Source organism: Thunnus maccoyii, chromosome 16, assembly GCF_910596095.1.
Source record: "Thunnus maccoyii chromosome 16, fThuMac1.1, whole genome shotgun sequence".
Classification (NCBI taxonomy): Eukaryota; Metazoa; Chordata; class Actinopteri; order Scombriformes; family Scombridae; genus Thunnus; species Thunnus maccoyii.
The window spans coordinates 2787228-2806360 of NC_056548.1; the positions used below are offsets into that span (position 1 = coordinate 2787228).

At 42.9% G+C, this 19133-nt stretch overlaps 1 protein-coding gene across 1 annotated transcript in view; it reads right to left on the reverse strand.

Moving 5' to 3' along the window:
* arhgap5 (Rho GTPase activating protein 5) overlaps window positions 1-17941 on the reverse strand; it is a 54460-nt gene extending 36519 nt beyond the window's left edge. Inside the window, exons 1-3 of the mRNA XM_042388234.1 lie at window positions 17665-17941; window positions 7158-11107; window positions 4919-5072 (exon numbers count right to left, since the gene is read on the reverse strand). Coding sequence (XP_042244168.1) covers window positions 4919-5072; window positions 7158-10892 — 3889 coding nt within the window. The 5' untranslated portion in view covers window positions 10893-11107; window positions 17665-17941. The remainder of the gene's footprint in view (window positions 1-4918; window positions 5073-7157; window positions 11108-17664) is intronic.
* Window positions 17942-19133: the final 1192 nt, after the last annotated feature.

Below are 19133 nucleotides of genomic sequence, written 5' to 3' on the forward strand. Positions count from 1 at the left end.
AATCAGTCAGTCATTTGGTTGTTTCTTATTGTTTAACAAAGCTTAATGTAACCTAACACGTCTTGTTTTGTCCCAACCAACAGTCAACAACACAAAGATGTTCAGTTTATCATCATAGAAGAATCAATAAACCAGAAACTCTCCACATGTTAGAAGCCGGTACAAAACAACTTAGCATTTCTCTTTAAAAATGACTCAAAATCATTAATCAAATATAAAATAGTTGGCGAAAATATTTCTGTTGTTTGACTAACTGATTAACCAGCTAATCGTTGCATCTCTACACCGATTAATCTGCCCGATTATTTTCTCTATTAATTGCTTTGTCTATAAAAATGTCTGTTATCAGCCCATGATGACGTCTTCAACAGTCCAAACCTTTAACATAATCAGTTTACTGTCATGTTTGACACATCAAATCCTTCAAATCCTCACATTTAAGAAGCAGCAACAAGTAAATATTTGCCATTTTTCTTTAAAAAAAAAAAAAAAAAGTTGCTGATTTACTTCCTGATGATCAATGAATACACTAATCGTTGCAGCTCTAGTGAGGTGTAATACCTGCCAGCAGCACTGAAACCTGCAGTAAAAAGAAACAACTAGAAGCAGCATCAGCGCTCTGAACCGTAATGATGTGTCTCGCCTTGATTAGACGACTCACCTTGGCCGTCAGATTCAAGGACGTTGTTTTTCTGGGTCTCATTTAATGAGATTCAAAGTAAGGTAAAAGACAAAAGAACACGTTTAATTTATAATCATGTCAAGCTGAGAACTCTCAGTGAAAGATTGTCAAACTGAATATTTGAAGTCACACAGAGCCGAGGCATGTTGACTAATTAAAAAAAAGTGTTTTCAAGGCCACACGTTCTTTTACAGAAGCCCTTTGGTTTAGTTTCCTTAAATCCACAAACCTTCAAGGGTTTGCAAGGCCCTTGAGAAGCCTGTTAGTTGTATTATTATTATTATTATTATTATTATATGGTGGCTGGAATGCAATTAAAATGATAACAAGCAGATCTCTAATAGGAAACAGAGACACCACACACTAAACACAAACGTAGACTTAATTAGCCGAGAAAAATGTTGATTTGTCACCATAAAACACCAGAAGAGAAGAACTCTGTGTACAATCCAGAGCAGGAAAATCACCCTTCCTCCGTAAACGCTGCCGTGAAGCCCCTGAGCAAGGCACTTTACCACAAACACACCCTCCTTCTGTCTCACCCGCGGTCACTCATTTAGTCTCGACTACAACAACAGTCTCATTTCTTACACAAACCCACCGAACACGCAGAATCACAGTTTAACGTCTCCACACTTTCACCAGCTCACACACACACACACACACACACACACACACACACACACACACACACTTTTTAGTCTCTCACACACACATTAAGTCACAGTTTTTTTTTTTTCCTCTCACACTTTCTGGTCTGAGACCGCAGGCACCACAAATAGCTATCATCGCCTCTCCGCCTCTCGGCTGGCAGCTTATTAAATGCGGTTGAACCGAACCGACCGGCGCGTCTGGCGTCCCGCAGATTACAACCAAAAAAAAAATCTAAAACAGTGACCGTAGCGAGGCTGCAGCTGAAGATCGTTGTCATCGTGGATTAATGTGTCCAATATTGTTCTGAATGATGAGTTTAATAATCAATGAACTGATTAAATGTGAATATTTGCTGCTTCTGTTTGTCTTGTCTGTTCACTGTCGATGCTTTAAAGTATTTTCAAACATGTTATAGAACAAACGATTGAGAAATACGCTGCAGATCAACCGCTTATGAAAAGCAAATCATTAGCTTCAGCCCTTTTTCTGATTGATCAATTAATCATTCAGGTCTATAAACTGGCCAGAACTGAGATGAAAATTACCATCTCGAGTTCCCAGAGTGGAACCAAAGCTCTCAGATGTTAAATGCTTTCTAAACACAAGCAGCTGTGCAAGAACCAGTAAAAGAAAATGTACTACGGTTACTATCTTCTGATCCAAGAGAAGGTTTCGATGATTACCAGTCTGTTCCTGGTTCCTCCTGCTCTGGACACATTTGGGTCATCGCTATAAAAAAAATTCAAAAAGTATTGAGGTTCAATACCCGGCTTTACTGTCACAGCTAGACCACGCTGTGAGTAATGTCTACCCTGCACTTCCCACAGATAATCCGTCAGACAAACAGTACGGGTGGCCTTGCCACATTATTTTTCTCGGACTAATGCAGTTCTTGTAGTTGCCACTATTCTCTCCCTGTGAGCACTTGTTCAGAGAGGAGCGTCCTAACATTTTGACTTCTGCCTCCCCTCCTCCTCCTCCTCCTCCTCCTCCCAAAATTAATGTGACAAGTGTCTGGTGGGAAAAACAACAACAACACAGTGATGTTTTAATAATTCCCATCAGGACGGCCTCTTTTCTCCGAGGTCAGAGGTCAGAGGCAGAGATTTAGTATCTTACTTTAACAGAATCTCTGCAGACAACAACAACAGTTTTAAACCCACAGAGGGAGGGTCTCTCTAACCGCTGAGCTATCACGCCAACACCCCACTAACCCCTTACAACCTCTGTGCGCTCCAAAGACGACCCCACCCTCTGAGCTATAAACTCAAATATGTTACACAGACAGATTATAAACCTCTACCTCTCTGCTCTCTAACAAGCCTGAGAGGTCTCATCAAGTTGTAAATGCTCTTAAATTGTCTTGGATATGAAACACCTTACACAACACACAGAGATGTTCTTGCTGCAGCTGGTGAGAAATGATATTTCAGAAAAAAAAAAAAAAAAAAAGAAGAAGAAGAAGGGAGGAGAAAAGCTGTTAAAATCCACCCAACAGACCGTCTGGACTTAGAGGGTTTTCACGGCACTGGCCATGAAATCTCCGATACACTGCTGTCAGCTGGCAGGCGTCCGCGCACACACACACACACACACACACACACACGCATGCACGCACATACAGCGCTGGGATTAATCCTAAATTTGGTTGGCAGCCACCGACGGGCTCATGTAGATCCAGCTGAATATCAAAACATATTCGGAAGGGATTTTCAGGACAGGAATTAACAGCCCCGGAATGAAAAGAGCTCAAACGACGGTACCTTCAAAAAAAAAAAAAAAAAAAAAACACAGAGCCCAACACTTGTGAACGCTGGGAGGAATGCAGGAAATACCTCTTTTTAATGTAAGTACTATACATTTGCTGCACATATGGGTTCAGATGGAGGAGGAGGAGGAGGAGGAGGAGAGGAGAAAGGGGAGTGATAAGACATGTGTTTCTGGTCTTGTGGTGAAGTGAATTTTATGTTCCTACATTTATGACAAAGCAACTGTCTTCAAAACAACATCTAAATACCTGAACACACAAAACACACAGCAGCAAAAGCTCAACAGGAAACATTACGTCTTTCAGCGAGAGCTCATTCAATGACGCTAAACACGCAGAAAGAGTACTGGACCGTGTGAAAATACATTATGCAACAAACTCATAAGATATTAAATATGTTTGAAATATTCATTTAGGTGGTCAGTAGGAAAAAAGTAACACTTTAGGTAGCTGCTTGGGTCTTTAATAAGCAGAGCAACACCTTAACATTCTCACTTTTACCTTAAAACACTCAGAGACACTTTGTATAAAGCGTCGGCCGCACAGTGTATAAATATCCATCAGACTGAACAATGACCTCACTGAGGAATCTCTCAAACTGTGGGAGAGGCGTTCTTTACGACAGCTGGGCACAAAGCCAAGACACATACCCAGCATGCACTGCGTCACCAGTTGGAACTGCACATGTCCAAACAGGCCCGTCTGTCTTATTATAAACCATTATTTATCCTGAATAAATCCTCTGAGGGGTGTCTGCTCTCTTGATAAACCCCTCTCTCTCTCTCTCTCTCTTCTGCTGTCGGCTAATTGAAACAGTTTCGGTGGAGATGCTGGGGGGGGGTGACGGGTCGAGCTCGAGAGCATTTTAACAGTAGCTTGTGAAGTCTCAACCACTGTGTTCGCTGTTTTGAATATGTTTTTTCAAGTGAATTGAAGTGTGCTTGATGAACTGGAGGTTTTTCTTTGAGTTTTCCCTCTTTAAAATACCTTTTCCTAGTTGGGGATTTGAATTAGAAACCTCGATGCTGGCTAATGAGAGGGAGTAATGACACTGCTGAAAGCTCAGATTCTTATATTTATCCACGACAAAAGGTCTAACAACCAAAGATGCTTCAACATTCAGTAGGCCGCCTTTGTACCAATACCAGAACAATACTTTTCCTAAGTTTGAGGATTATAAAACCTTTTCACATTTAAAAACATATTCCAAACTTCTCAGTGCATCAGTTATGTCGTCTTAATAAGCAATAAGGACACATTGTAGGACTGGAGAGGTACGTCTACACTCTTAAATACAATCATCACATCATGCTGGTGCTGTAACTTTTCCTTCTCTTGCGTATACTAAATTAACGGATGGCACATACACGTGTAAATCTCTCTACTGCCGTTTCTTAATCATTTTTTTTGATCTCAGTAATCTTTCACCATGTTGTTTTGTAGTCATTCCAGCAGTGCTTTGGCTACACATCAAACGCTGTGCCAATAAAGCTCATTGAATTGAAATTGACTTGTATTGACTGGCGGCCTGGCAGGACGACCGACAGAGCAGACAAAACCTGTTTTGGCGAGTGACATCGGAGCTGAGAGGCCAAGTTGCTTTAGATTCATGCACGTCCCTCATCCCACCTTAAATAATCCCCCCGTATCCTTCCATCCTTCCATCCCAAACACAAAGCATGTAGAAACAACCCAGCTGTACCTGAACACACAGGCAGAAAGACAAAAAAAAAAAGAAACAAAGCAGCAGAAAGAGTGGGATATAAGTCAGAGACAAGAAAGAGAGAGAAATATGATGAAAATCGATGACTCACCTGTGCGCTCGATGTAGTCGACGCACTTCTCAATAAAGAGTGGGATGGGTCGCTCCAGGGTCACCAGGTTCTGCAGGGGAACGCCAAAGTAGTTGCTCTCCCAGGTTCTCCGGGTGGGGGGGTACAGAGGCTTAGGGGGCTTGGAAGATTTCGGCTATGGAGAGAGGGAGGGAGGGAGGGGATGAGAGAATAATAAGAGGGATGAGATGAGAGGAAAATACAAGGTGAAGGAGAATGGGGCAAGAGAGAGAGAGAGAGTAGGAAGGATGGAGGGAGAAAGATTGTTAGTAGGAGGGAAGGATGGGAGACGAAAAAGAGACAAGGAGGAAGTGGAGAAGAAGAGAAGAGAGAAGGAAAAGGAGAACAGGAAATGGTAAATTTAAAAGATGACATTGAGGGAGGGGCCGGAAAGAAGAAAGAACGAGGGAATGATGGACCGAGAGACGAGAGTAGGAGGGAAGCAAAAGGAGCGAAGAGGGGAGGAAAAGAAATAGAGAGAATGAGGAATAAAAGAGAAGGAAACAGGAATGAAAAAGGAAAGGAGGACAGGAAATAGAAAGTTTGGGGGGGGGGAGTGAGGGAAGGAGTAAGGAAATTGGAGACAGGTAGGTAAAGGAAAAATAAGTTTTAAAGAGAAGAGGAAGAACATGAGGAGGAAGAAGAGGGAATTGAGAAAAAGACATGAGGGAATGCAAAAAAAAAAAAAGGGAGGAGGAGAGAGGGTGAAGAGGAGGCAGAACATATCAGAGGAGAGAAAGAAGAGGAGGAGGAGGAAGAGGAGGAGGAGGAGGAGGAGTGCAATCAGGGAATAGATCAGAAAGAAAGTTAGTGGGATGAAGGGAGAGAGCGAGGGAGGTTCATGTGGAGGGAGACGAGAAGAAAGAAGACGACAACAACAGACAAAACCGTTATTCAAGACCGAAGCCGGAAACAAGTAACAAGGTGCCGAGGTGGCTTTGATTTCCCACACTCCTCTGCGCTTCAAAGTGTTGTCATGCCTACAGCGGTTCAGGCTCTCTTCTAATTGGCCGGGACGGCGACTAAACACCTTCCATTTTGTACCTTCTGGTTCTCCGTTCACTCTCCTCTGATTATCAAAGACAGTTTGAATGTTCCAACAGTGCCCTGCATTCATGACGCTCGTGTAGCGCCGACGGCTGTTTCTCTACTGATTTGCACACTATTATCTGATCAGCGCCAGCGTGCCGACTCGCATGCATGTGTCCGATTGTGTGTGTTTGTACTTGGACTGCAGGAAACTGACAAAACATCATGCTGTGATTAGCGCTGTTAACAGCCAGACTTTTTTTTTTTTATGTGCATTATATTATATTTCTCAGGTGACATTTTTAATCTAAAGCGGGTGCTGCTGCTTAAGATTTGCAGCAAGTTTTTTAAACGATGCTCAATTTGATCTAGAAAAACTGGTCATGTGGAGGATCCATCTTGAGCAGCACTGCATTTGAAAATGTAGTTCATACTGTAATTTTTGATTTCTGTACTGTTAATCTCTATTGTGACTGTGTGCTCGTGTGTGTGGGTGGGTGTGCACTGTAGCCCTCTGTGTGCCTTCACCTGCATTTTAAACATTCAAGCTAACATGCTTCCTCGTCTGTATTTGTGTGTGTTTGTAAGTGAGCTAAAGCATGCTAATTTAACTGACGAGTGTTTGTTAATTTGTCTTGGAAGTCTAGTCTGCAAGAGGTTGAATCAAAAGCACTTGCTTATATATCCGTGTATGTGCTGTATGCTGGCGTCTTATCACAGATGCAGCCTCTCCTCTGAGGTTATACAGAGTCCTGCCGTTTCTAACAGTGCGTCTTTTATCAATCTTTTTTTATCGATTGTCTGGGACCTAAGGTAAGGTAGAGAGGCTCGTAAATTATTTCAGCAGCGGGGTCGATCGATCAATTATCAAATTAGTTTATTCTCACCATGAGTCCCCTGCCTGTTAAAAGCAGAGATCTGCTTATATCTCACACCCACACACGTCTGCTTACACACTACTATACACAATCACTTCTGCTCTCATTCACGCTCCCTTTCTTGTATTCAATGCGCTGAAGCTCTCTTTCAGCCACTCGAAAACACAAGAAAGCTTTGGCTCTGTATCTTTGCTGTCTTGTTTCTGTCTGACTATAAAACACTCTGTTTGCTAAAAGCAGTTTATGAAATATAACCTAACATTACATCTCTACAGAAGTAACATTATGACTACTGCAGACAAGAAAAGACTGACCTTCTTCGGTTCCTTTGGCGTCTTGGGCGTCTTCTTCTTCTTCATCTTCTTGTCCTCCTGCTCGGGATCGGAGGTGATGGCGGGGTTATCTATTCCGCCCTTCCAGGGGTCGGCAGGTGAGAGCAGTGGATCCTCCTCGCTGCCTCGGTGGGCTCTTCCCTTTTTCTTTTTCTGCGTGGCGGGGCCGGACTCCTCCCCGTCGCTGTCGGAGTGGAATCGTCTTTGGTAGGCTTTTGTCTTGCTGAACAGGATTTTAGAACGATGTTTGTATTTTGACGGCCGTCGTCCAGTCTGAGACTTACGGTCGAATCCGTTCTCTTCCTCGCCTCCTACATGGAGACCGTGTAACCCGCCAAATGAGTTTCTTATTTTGACCAGGCGGCTGTGTGCGTCATCAGGCACAGCGTATATGTCGTCATTGTTGAAGCCCCTGGACCTTAGCAAGGTGTCCACAGGGTCTGCATAGTTTTCCGACGCCTCCACGTCCTCCGTGTGTGTCATCGGGCCACGTGGCGTCCTACGGTTGCTTCGCATGCCAGCCTCGATGGTTTTGAGCAGGTTGGGGTCCAGCTTTTTGACATTAGGCTTGGGGAGCACTGGTTTGGGACGGACGGGTGGAGGCACTTTGTGGTTGCGTTCATGGTCTCCAACAGGTGTGCTATGGACTGGGTACTCATTCCCCTCGAGATCGATCCGGTACTTGGCCCGCTCGCTGGGAGTGGGGAGAAGCTGAACGTCATCACCTATTGGACTGTAAGGTGGGGGGGCTTCGTTATCATCATCAGATTCTGGGTAATAGGTGTTGTAGGCCGGAGAATGGCTATGGGGCGATGTGGGGAAGACGTCTTCACTAGCACCAGTGGTGCACTCCCGTGACGAGCTGTCGAACAGGAAGGAACTCTCAATGTTCGGCTTTTTCTCCAGCACTTCATTGAAGAAGGGTGTAAAAACCTCCGTCTGCCTGTGATACTGTGACAGTGAGTAGAGCGCCGTAAACTTGGCAGCAATCTCTGTGGCAATGTGCTCCCCCTCCGTCATCAACTCCTTGATGGCGTCATTCTCAAAGAAGTCCGCCTGGCTGTCAGTGATTGCCACCATCTGGACAGGGATCACGTCCTGCACTTCGGCCAAAAACGCCCGCAGGGTTGCCATAGAGGCCTTACGTTTGGCAGAGTAGACCAAAATGTAGCCATGCACCAGTTCATCTTTGCGGACACCGATAGCGGAGTGATAGGAAAGGACAGTGACCTGGATCCTCCTCCTGCTGTCCCCGATGATCTTGTCCAGTATGAGTGTGTTGCTCTGGCCTGGCTGCCCTGCACTACAGCAGTGTGAGTCTAGGAAAGGCGAGAGGATGAGGTCAACGCTGAAGGGATCCCAGCACATGGCGCACATGACTATCCTAAGGTCAGTCTCTGACATGTCTTTGATAGAGGGAAGTGGGGCCAAGACATCAAAGTTATGTTTGAGTCCCTCCAGCACTGCTCGGAGACCCTGTTTAATTTGGAACTCAGTGAATTTCCGTGGAAAGGCCCCAGAGGGGATGTCAACAAAGGTGCACTGCAACTTGTTTGCCAGCTGCTGGCCCTGGTGCCTCAAAATGGGTATGTTTTTACAAACACTGTCCCTCTGATTGGCCAGGATGAGGATGAATGGTAGTGGCTGAGCAAACCTATCTCTCCTACTCTGTGCTATCTCTGCTCTGATCCTGCCTATGCAATCTCCAATACAGTTGAGGGACTCTATGGAATTGAATACACAGAAGCAACCGTGTGGCTTGAACGTGGAGACCCACGTATGGCTGAAGAGCAGCGTGGAGTTGACATCCACGGGAAGAAGCTCCAGCTCATAAATTTTACCATCCAGGGTGTACTCGTCATCCGTAGACTGAGCTCGGATCTCATTGGCGAGTTCCTGTGCGAGACCCTCCCTTCCCAGGAGGCAGAGGTTGATCTTATCGATGTTGGCACTGTTGTAGTAGAGATTAGAGCGTCCGTGGTCGAGCTGTACCAGCCTGTTTGCTAAAACCTGCTCCACTTTCATATCCACACAGTTCTGCCCGCTCAGGCATGTCTCCTTCGTGGGATGGTAAACAAACCCAATGTGTTTGAGGAGAAGCGACTCTCTATCTGGGGCAAGTTTCTGCAGCGCTCTGTATCTGGGCTCCTCGTTCAGCACACTGTGAATTTCGCTCATCTTGTCATAGCTGGGGGTGGCGTTCAGATCTAAGTCATAGAATAGCTCAGCATGCTCAAAAAGCATTTCCTGAAACTCCTCTTTGGCCCTTTCAACTATTTCCTGCTGGTGTCTACAGTAAACATCCCTCCTATCTGATTCTGTGATATACTTGTAAGCTTCGTCCTCCATCACAAAGCACATGACTTCCTCCCATGGCTGCCCTGGACTGATAAAATGAACCCTGTCCAGCGTCTTCTTGAACCTCTCTTTCATCTCCCCCCTCCTCTTCTCTGACAGCAGGTGCTGTACATGGTTATGGTAAATTCTCTCACCATCGGGTGTGCTGAGGAGGTCAAAAGGTATCCTGCGGTCACTATTGTCGATGTGGTCCGTTTCATCCCATGGCGTGTGTTCAAGAACCACAAACCAATACTGGAAATCAGGTCTGTTCCGGATCAGACTCTGCGCCTCGGGCCATGTCAGGTGCTCAACCTCCTCCAGGTGATTGAGGAGGTTGTTAAGGGTTTTCGGCAGCGTTGTCAGGTACTCTTCCCTCCTCCTCTTGATGTGCTCCTGCTTCAGTTGTGCAATGTGCTTTGTGAACATGTTTCGGCCTTTCCTGGAGCCCTCCAGGGTAATGAACTCCTCATAGTCGGGTTGACCCTTCAGATTATTGATCACAGTTTTCCACGTGGTGTGGTAATCTCTCACCGCATGCACCATCACTTTCTCAAATCGATCTGTTACTGAGGCAACAAGCTGCCGTTGGATTTTATAGGCCTCCAGGTATGGCACAGTTTTTGGCTTCCCCCTTGTTTTATCCAGATGCTGGATGAGTGCGTTGAAGCTGAGCTCCACGTTGACGTTAGCGCGTGCTGATGTCTCAATGAGCAGCAGGTTCTTCTTGCTGGCTACAAAGGCCTGAAGGTCCCTCAGGTGCTGGTCCACACATTCATCACATTTTGTGGCAGCAACAACAATGGGCTTCTTTGACTTAACAATTTGGGAGTAGAGGCTGTTGACAAACTTCATTTGGTCATCAAACTTCCTATTGCAGCCCTTGCTGACATCGATGCAGAGCACAAAGCCATCGATGTTCAGCTTCCCATCAGGCATCTGCTTCTGGTCAAAGTCCTGCTCCAAGCCCAGCTGGTCTGTGCAGATGTACATAAGCTTCTCCGCCGACTGGAGCTTGGTTGCAGCCGCACGTTTGGTGTACGGCTGCAGGTTGGTACTCCGATGCGGAAGAAACGTTTGATCATCAATGAACTCTGTCTGTTCAATGATTTGGATTTTACAATCCAACCCATCGTCCCCTCGATGGCACACCTCCCCCCAGTACAGGAAGTGGTCATTATTAACCACACGTCCCCCAAAGTCTATTGTGCTTAGCACTGAGGTGTGCTCTGAGTAGTAGCTGTCCGCATCAGGACGCACATATCGATTGCACAAACAGGACTTGCCCACACCACAATTTCCCTTCTCTTTCTCCGTCCCCGAGAGGCCAACCACACTGACGGCGAATGTCGGGGGGCGCGCATCCTTGTTCTTGGCCATTATATCCCCCCGCTCATCGCTGACTTTGTCACTTCCAGGAAAAAAGGTCAAGATATCATTCCAGTTCTGCTTGTCAGTGGTACTGAGGCACTTTCATTCTGATTTTCCCTTAGCTGTGCTGAATCCCCCTCCAACTCTGAGTATCGCTTTCACTTTCTATCCTGGGTCTTCTTTATGCTGGGATAGAGCAGCCGGCTTCTCCTTTTATCACCTGCCTGCAAGACATGGAATTCACAATTAGGAGAAGATAGAGATTAAACAAACAAAATATTTTGCACTGATTTGTCCTTAGAGCACTTCAATCACCTTATCACAAATAATATAATTAGCTTTTTGTTTCTCTGCATATCCCTCTGAGACACACATGCACATGTTTGGATGGTGACTTGAAACAACAAATCAGACGCGTTAATCTGGCATTACATGGAGTTATCAGAAAATTAGACAAAGTACACATTATCACACCTGCACAGGACAAAATAATCCCTCCTAAATGATAAACGCTTAATAAAAAGGTTTTCGATTGGCACTTTCATGTACTTGTGATAAAAGCGCTGGCCTGAAAACATTACCATAATAGGTTCATAACATAAAAACGTGATGAGAAAGTGTCCTGCGTTTTTGAAAAACAAAGTGAGATTTTGTTTTAACTACAATATCAAAACGTCCTTTCGAGAAGACAAAAATCAGTCTAACTTATATAACAGAAAGGGAAAGTAATTCAATCATGGACCATGCTCGGCAATGTCACTTTTCCCCTCGCAGAGAAAAAGAAGGGCTTTCAACCAATTTGTGCCGAGGCAGGATAAAAATGGCATGCAACTCCAGCCCTTTGACAGCCACTGACCTAGAAATGATTTGCCTCGCTGTGAGAATGAAACAGAGAAAATAAATCAGTTCACAGATTTGTTATCATCATCGGCACAACCTAAACGTGACTGAAACGTGTAATCCTGATTATTCTGCCTGTCCTTCTAGTAATATATTTTTCCACCCCGGTCCTGATTAGCAGTTTTGATTATCTGGAACAAAATTATCTTGCTGCCTTTTTAACATCTCACATACACACCTTGTCTGTTCGATATCAACGAGCGAGTGAAATGAAATGTTTCACCTCTGACTAACAATTACTGACTGTAAATAGAGTAGAGTATTAAAACTGTGCCAAATGCCCACATATGATTGACTGTGCAACCTTTCTGTCAGCATTATCTGTAACTGTCACAGTCAAATAAGCCTGAACCCTTCCATGACCTAACTAGAGGCAGATAACTGATAACTGTCGAGAGAATTGCACTCATTGTTGTGTTTTACAGAACGATGGCAATCAGCCAGTGAATTTGCCTGCGTGAGCTGGAACTGCGAGCTGCAGCACGACGGCATGCTGAGCCTGAGAAACTGCACCAGAGTAGGAATTCGGTCCACTGACAAGAAGGAATGAGATTTCCCCTGACTGTTTACAGAGGCCAAGGTGATGATGTCACCTGTGCGGGGAAGGGCTTTGTGCTTTACAGTAACCTTAACAAAAACACTTAAAACAACCAAGATACAACCCATTTTCATATTTATACAACTACTGATACGCTTGTGCATCATCTGAGAGCCAACTAGAGGAAATGTGCCCTCAAATGTTTTGTCACCTGATCAACTGTTTGAGCCTCCGAACATGAGCTGCATGTCCCTCCAAACACACCCAGAATATAAGATGATGTCAGTGAGTAAACCATCCAGCAGGTCCGTCAGGTTTACATATCAAACCACTCTCCCTTACAATAGCTACCGCGCTGCTACGTAAGCCACACCTGACCGTAAGGCAGAATTATCACGGCATTTGAGCAGGTAAAGCGCCACATGTGCACATACACGTAGAGGTGGCAATAACACCTGCCGCCATTAATGCCTTTAGGGCTGAAACTAATTACTATTTACATTACTGATGAATGTAGTGATGCTGTTTTTGTTTATTTGAGAGAAATTATTGAATTAAAAAGGCAAAATAGGACACTTGTCCATCACATATTGGCACATATAATATCTTCATACTGCTTGCTTTGTCTGCCAATAATCCTAAATATTGCATTATTATTATTAAACAGTAAAAAGTGTGCAACTCCTCACATCAGTGACACTTCAGCTAATAAAAATGTGGAAACTTTACTTGGCAGATGACTTAAACCATCAATTACAGAAGCTGTAATCTATTAATTTCCTGTTGAACGACTAACCAACTGATTATTACAGCGGTACATTCCTCCTCTTGATTCCCGTCCAAACCACAACATTTGGGAAGATCAGTCACCCAATTCTGAACATCTGCTTTGCATTTTTGTCAGCCAATATGAAAGTCTATATTCGCTACTCTGTCAACAGACAGAGTCAATATAAGAATCATAAAGTATGTGTCAACCAGCATGACGTGGGGGGAGTGGCGGCAGCGCTAGCCAGTTAGCTGTACACTGCTGCACCTGGATGGAGGCCTGTGGTCTTATTACTGCAAACAGCCCACACTACAGCCCAAACTGTATCTGTGCTTAACTAAAAGTAGCCTTGTGCATCATGATTAGTCTATTCACTGGTGAGGCTGCGGGGGGGGAGGATTAAGGTATCACTTGGCAAGCTGGTTTTAGAGATGACTAAATGTTGTTAAGCCCTGAAACACAGGAGAACACACTGCCAAGGATGGTAAACCTTTGAAAGATAAACCCCGAATGGATTTTTTTTTTTAGGTAAAAATAAACTTTTCTTTTTCAGGCTACATCACAAAGCAGGGCTTCAACAGAGAAGAGCGTCCCGTCTACTTTAAAATGAGACAACACTGACTCATTATGTTTTCCCAAAAGAGATTCTGATCTCAGGCGCAGACAACTCTCCTCCCACAGGAGGAGATGAATCAAAACGTACCAGCACAATCCAAACTGCCTCCTAAAAAGCAAAGTGAGAGCTTTGCAGGGCCAGAGGAAAACTGACTCTCCAAACATCTTTTTCTCCTCTTAGTATAAATCATGATAGAGCAGACCGGTGGCGACTAACTGAGCTCGCCTCGCAGGATTTCTAGGTGCTTGCTTTCAAATTTTTAAATCACTACCTGTCACTGCCATTTTTTCAGCTGCCAGATGTAGAGCTTTTTTAAGAATGATTCCAGCTTCTCAAATGTGGATTCTTCCTGGTTTCTTGACGGTAAACTGAATATCTTTGGGTTGTGGACTGCTGGTCGGGACAAAAGACATTTTAGCATGTCACCTTGGACTTTAGGAGACAGTGATCAACATTTCTCAGTCATTTTATAGACCAAACAACTAATCGACAGTTGACAAAATAATCAACAAATTAATCAATAATGAAAATAATCGTTAGCTGCAGCCCTAAACAGTTGTAACCTAACACAGAAACTATTAAAATAGTCCGTCAGGTGTGTAATGAGGTGAGACCATCTAATTATGAGTGTATTATGAAGAGTTTTGCAATAACTAGGCTTAATATTTCATTACAATCAATACATTTTCTTCATTTACTTACTGTCCAAGGAGATTTTTTTATTCACTGTGCTGTTAAGTTAAAATAATTCTTTGATTACTTTCACTGATAAATACTTTATGTGAAAGGCGTCGCGCTGCTGCTTCTTGTAAAATAGTTTCCTTCAAAAGAAACTCAAATGTTTTGAAGCACGGATCCATGCTCATTGAAAAAAAAAACAAAAAAAAAAAACTATGTCACCCTCCTCCTGAGTCAGGTCCAGGCCTGAAGCTGGGCGCGATTCATCCCGACTTCCCCTTCCCGAGGTGTTGATGATGTAAGAACAACAGTTTACAGGCCAGCTGACACGATCAACCCCGCCATCACTCAGAGCTGGGCTTGTCAGTGCTGGTGCCCTTATTTGGTTTGTTAAGACTGATAACGATGGTGCTGAATATATCCCACTGTATTAGCATATGCCAATACCAATATGCATTTCTGTACTGGTCTGACCACACATGCAAAGCTTTTCAGACATGCCTATCCACACCTGTCAATTCTGATATTGCTAAAACTGCGACTGGTGGTCAAATATGCAACAACATAAATATACACATTATCTAGATTGGAAATGTTTAAAGGCAACAGAGACCACATTAATACAATAAAATAGCACTTTCAAACACTATTTCAATATTTGTTACCATCACAACATTCCCAGCACTTAGTTGATGGGAAGTCAATATTATTAAGCTTTGCTCCGACTGCAGCCCATTTAAGGGAAAAGGCTGAAGAGAAAAGCCCTTGCGCAGACCGACTGTGATGATAATGATGAACAGAGTCCTATTGAATCATTCAATGAGCCCTTGTGGTTTTATGGACGCTAAAACAAGATAATAGCATGCACTAAGTGAAAACAACAAAGAAACTCACTGGCATTTTTCCACAAAATAATAAAAGAATGGTTTTAACAAGCTCTATAACTTAGCATCGGTGCACACTTTGGTAATGCTTTATTTTACAGGTCACTTAGATTTATATTAAATCTCCTGGATATCTCTGGAATATTATGCAGGTATTAAACGGTTAATTTGTAGGACATTGTACAGAGAGGGTGGTGCAATTTGTTTGAAATTGTCAGAAAAAACATAAAAAATTGTTAAACTGGTGAAGTCGGTAAGTACCTACTCAATATATTTGGGTTCATAGTTGTTAATTTGCAAGCATTCTTTAAAATTCTTTAACAGACAGAAAATACTTAGTTTGTGTGTCAAACTACATAATGTATATTAGATTGTTTCTTAAAAACTTTATAATGAGCACATTTCCCATATAATAGCAAATAACATAGCCTAACCCTTTCAAAGAAACGTCCTTAGAATGAACACAGCAGCTACATTTAGGAAAAAAAACTAATATGTTTATATATTGCTTGACACACAAAACTATGCACTGAAAATTAAGTTTTTTATGAACCTAAATAAATTGTGTCGGTACTTACCAACAAAAACAACCATTTTTCTTATAATTTGTACCAACTGCACCACCCTTTTAGTCAAATGTCTTAAAAATAAACTGTTAAATACCTGCAAATTACTCAGAACATTTCCAGGAAATCAGTATAAAATTAAAAAGGACCTGTAAATACACAAGGAGAGCACTGAGGGGATTTGCAAAGAGTCGAAGACAAACCATCGGGGTGGCTGCTCGTTTGGATAAAAGCCGAACTGTCCCTTTAAAAGAATGTTTGGGAAAAGGGCAAAGGGAACTGCAGCAGTCCTAGTTGATGCAAATGGCATGCAGAGCTGCAGCAGGACAAACCCTCACACTGACCTGACTGCTGCTGCTGCAGACACAGAATGAACAGTTAATGATCAGCTAATGACAAGTGTGGTCACACCTTCTAATCACGGCTGGCACCTTGTGTAAAAACACCAGATTCAATAATCTGCCCAGTAGCTAGAACTCCTGGATCTGAGCCTCCGTCCATAACCAACGTTTAACTTGTTATTCCTGCTTGTTACAGTTGGATGTCTGAGCTTCACTGTGCAGAGTGATACAGAGTGTACGTGCACAGTTTGATACTAGAAGGCGTTTTTCAAATTCATTTACTGGAAATGGAAAGTTTCTCTGAGCTCACTGAAGATCGAGCACGATTTGTGACATCACAACTAGTTTTGAAGCCAATCCTGGACCAGTAAGCAACTTACACAAGTGTGATGTGGAAACCTGAAGCCTGCAGTGCACAAACACTAAGAATGGACATTACAGTGAAATAGGAGACATCTTGTGTCCAGCAGTTAAGACTTCTGAGATGAAATATATTTGCATATTCTCTGATATTTATATATAGATACAACTGGAACAACTGGAAGCAATTGTATTGTAAACATGGATGCTTAGTAAAGGTGTCTTATAATCCCATGAGGGATGGGCCATTAGACACTTTGGTAAAAAAAAAAAAAATTCATACATAGATTTTTTTATAAGGGAGACGAAGTAGATGCCATTTTAAGAATTTTAACGTGTTAATTATACTTTTTAGTGGGGGAAAAAACATATCAGACATATTATTGCTCCATGCAGAGTATTTTTGTATGTCTTAATATATGCCTAAAGGGGATCTTTAACGTTCAAAACTGGAAACTTCCAAACCAACTTACGATGCGTTAAAAACTAAAATAACCGTTTAAAGCGAACAGGATGAAAGCTTTGAACAAGTCGTTTTATTTTACTATTAACAAAGTAATTTTATTATGATTTGTCGTTTAAAGCCTTCTTTGTTACGTTGTAATGGACTGAAAAGGGTGGATAAAACGTAAAATTCAACGAAAAAAGGGGAGTTAGATGGAGTTAACGTTACGGTTAGTTAATGAGTTAGTTAAGCTTGGAATAAAACCAGCAGACGTTAATGTTAATGCGTCAATGCACTGTGGCTAACATTTGCAGCCACGGCGGTTATTGATTTCTCGTTTGAGGGAAGAAGATGAAGCCCGGCTCGGCCTGGTTTGGCCCTGATACTCCAGGACAGGAAAAAAAGAACACCTTTCCAATTCCGATTAGCTAACATTAGCCGTTAGCCTAGCATGCCGAGAGTTAGCCTGCTAGCGTTAGCAGCACCTCACCCAGGCTAACGTTGGGAAGAAAGCGGGTTAAAAATCACAACCTGGGCTAATTTTACAGCCCGGACTGACACTCTCCTCCCAGCTTCCTTTAACCCGGGATAGCGCAGTCCTGCAGCCAGGTTTCGCCCACAGAAAAGAGTGCTAGCGAGGCTAATGAAGTCCCAATCCCAGTCCAAATACATTCCCCTACCCACCTAATAACATGGTCGCTCCCAGATCCACATACCACGGAAAACAGGAGAAAGCTTTCCCACATTTAAAAAAAAAAAAGGCAAAAATAAAACTCCTTTTTACAATCCACAATCTGCGGTCATTAGTGTCCTCCGACAGGGTCCGAAGTCAGGTAGAGCTGTAGGTGTAGTCCCGTGTAGTTCGCCTGTATTTCAGTGTATTTCGGTGTTATGTTGGTATGTATGTGCTGTAAGCTGAAACCTGCCTCTCCTCTCGGAGCTCCCTCCCCTCTCAGCAGCACTGCCAGGCAGTAATGGCGACTCTCTCTCTCTCTCTCTCTCTCTCTCTCTCTCTCTCTCTCTCTCTCTCTCTCTCTCTCTCTCTCTCTCTCTCTCTCTCTCATCCACTCCTCCCACTCTCTCCCAGTCTCTCCCAGTCCCTTTCCATTCAGCCTCTCTCTCTCTCTCTCTCTCTCTCTCTCTCTCTCTCTCTCTCAATTCAATGTGCTTTATATGCATGAAAGTTTCGAGAACAATGTTGTCAAAGCACCAAAATACAAACAGTACAAAATAACAGTAATATGAACATTAACACAATATCAAGATAGATATATATTAATTATATTAAGATTAATATACTGTATATTATACATATATATACAGTATATCCTGTATATCCTGTGCATGCATTTCAAATAGCTTTATTGGCATGATGATCATGAAATACAGTAATGCATGAAAAAAGCACTGTACATTTACATTTACTGTATGTATATATGCATTTTGAACAGCACAAGAAACCATAAAAACAAAAGAAAACAACCAAACCAAAGTGCTTTTTTAAAACACAAACAAACAAAACACCCCCATCGCCATCTGACTCTTAATGTGAAAAAAAAGGAATCACATGAGCAAATGATTGATTATTGATTGCTGTGCATGTGCAGGATATAGCCAATTATGTGCACATATAATATATAAATAAAAGGAAAAGAAAAAACATGTCTGACTACCTTGTGTTGTGGCAGGCAAAGACAAACTGACCACAACACTCTTTCATTTCCCCCCAGTACAATTTTTAGTTTTTCGCTCTGTGAGTTAAAAAAAAAAAAAAAGATGTGGATGCTGCTTATAACTGAATTTTGGGAAGTGTTCCCGGACAGGTTTAAATTTTGGGCAATGTGTCAGGAAGTGCCGCTCTGTCTCAGTTCCTTCACACTGTTGGCACAGTCGCTCCTCTTTTGGCAGCCATGTTTTGGTTTTTTTTTTATATCTGCCTGTTTCTATGGCTGTGAGCCCTCAGTCTGCACTTTGTTAACATGTTTCTGTGTTTAACATCAGTCACTGTGGTCAGGTAGGTCACCACAGTGTCTTTTTAGGGCCAGATAACATTGCATTTTACTTTGTGTTGCAATAAATGAGGTAGTTTTTTTTCTGTTGTGTTATAATTTGGTTGATTGATGGTTCTGGTTTCAGGCTGGTCTTGAGGCAGA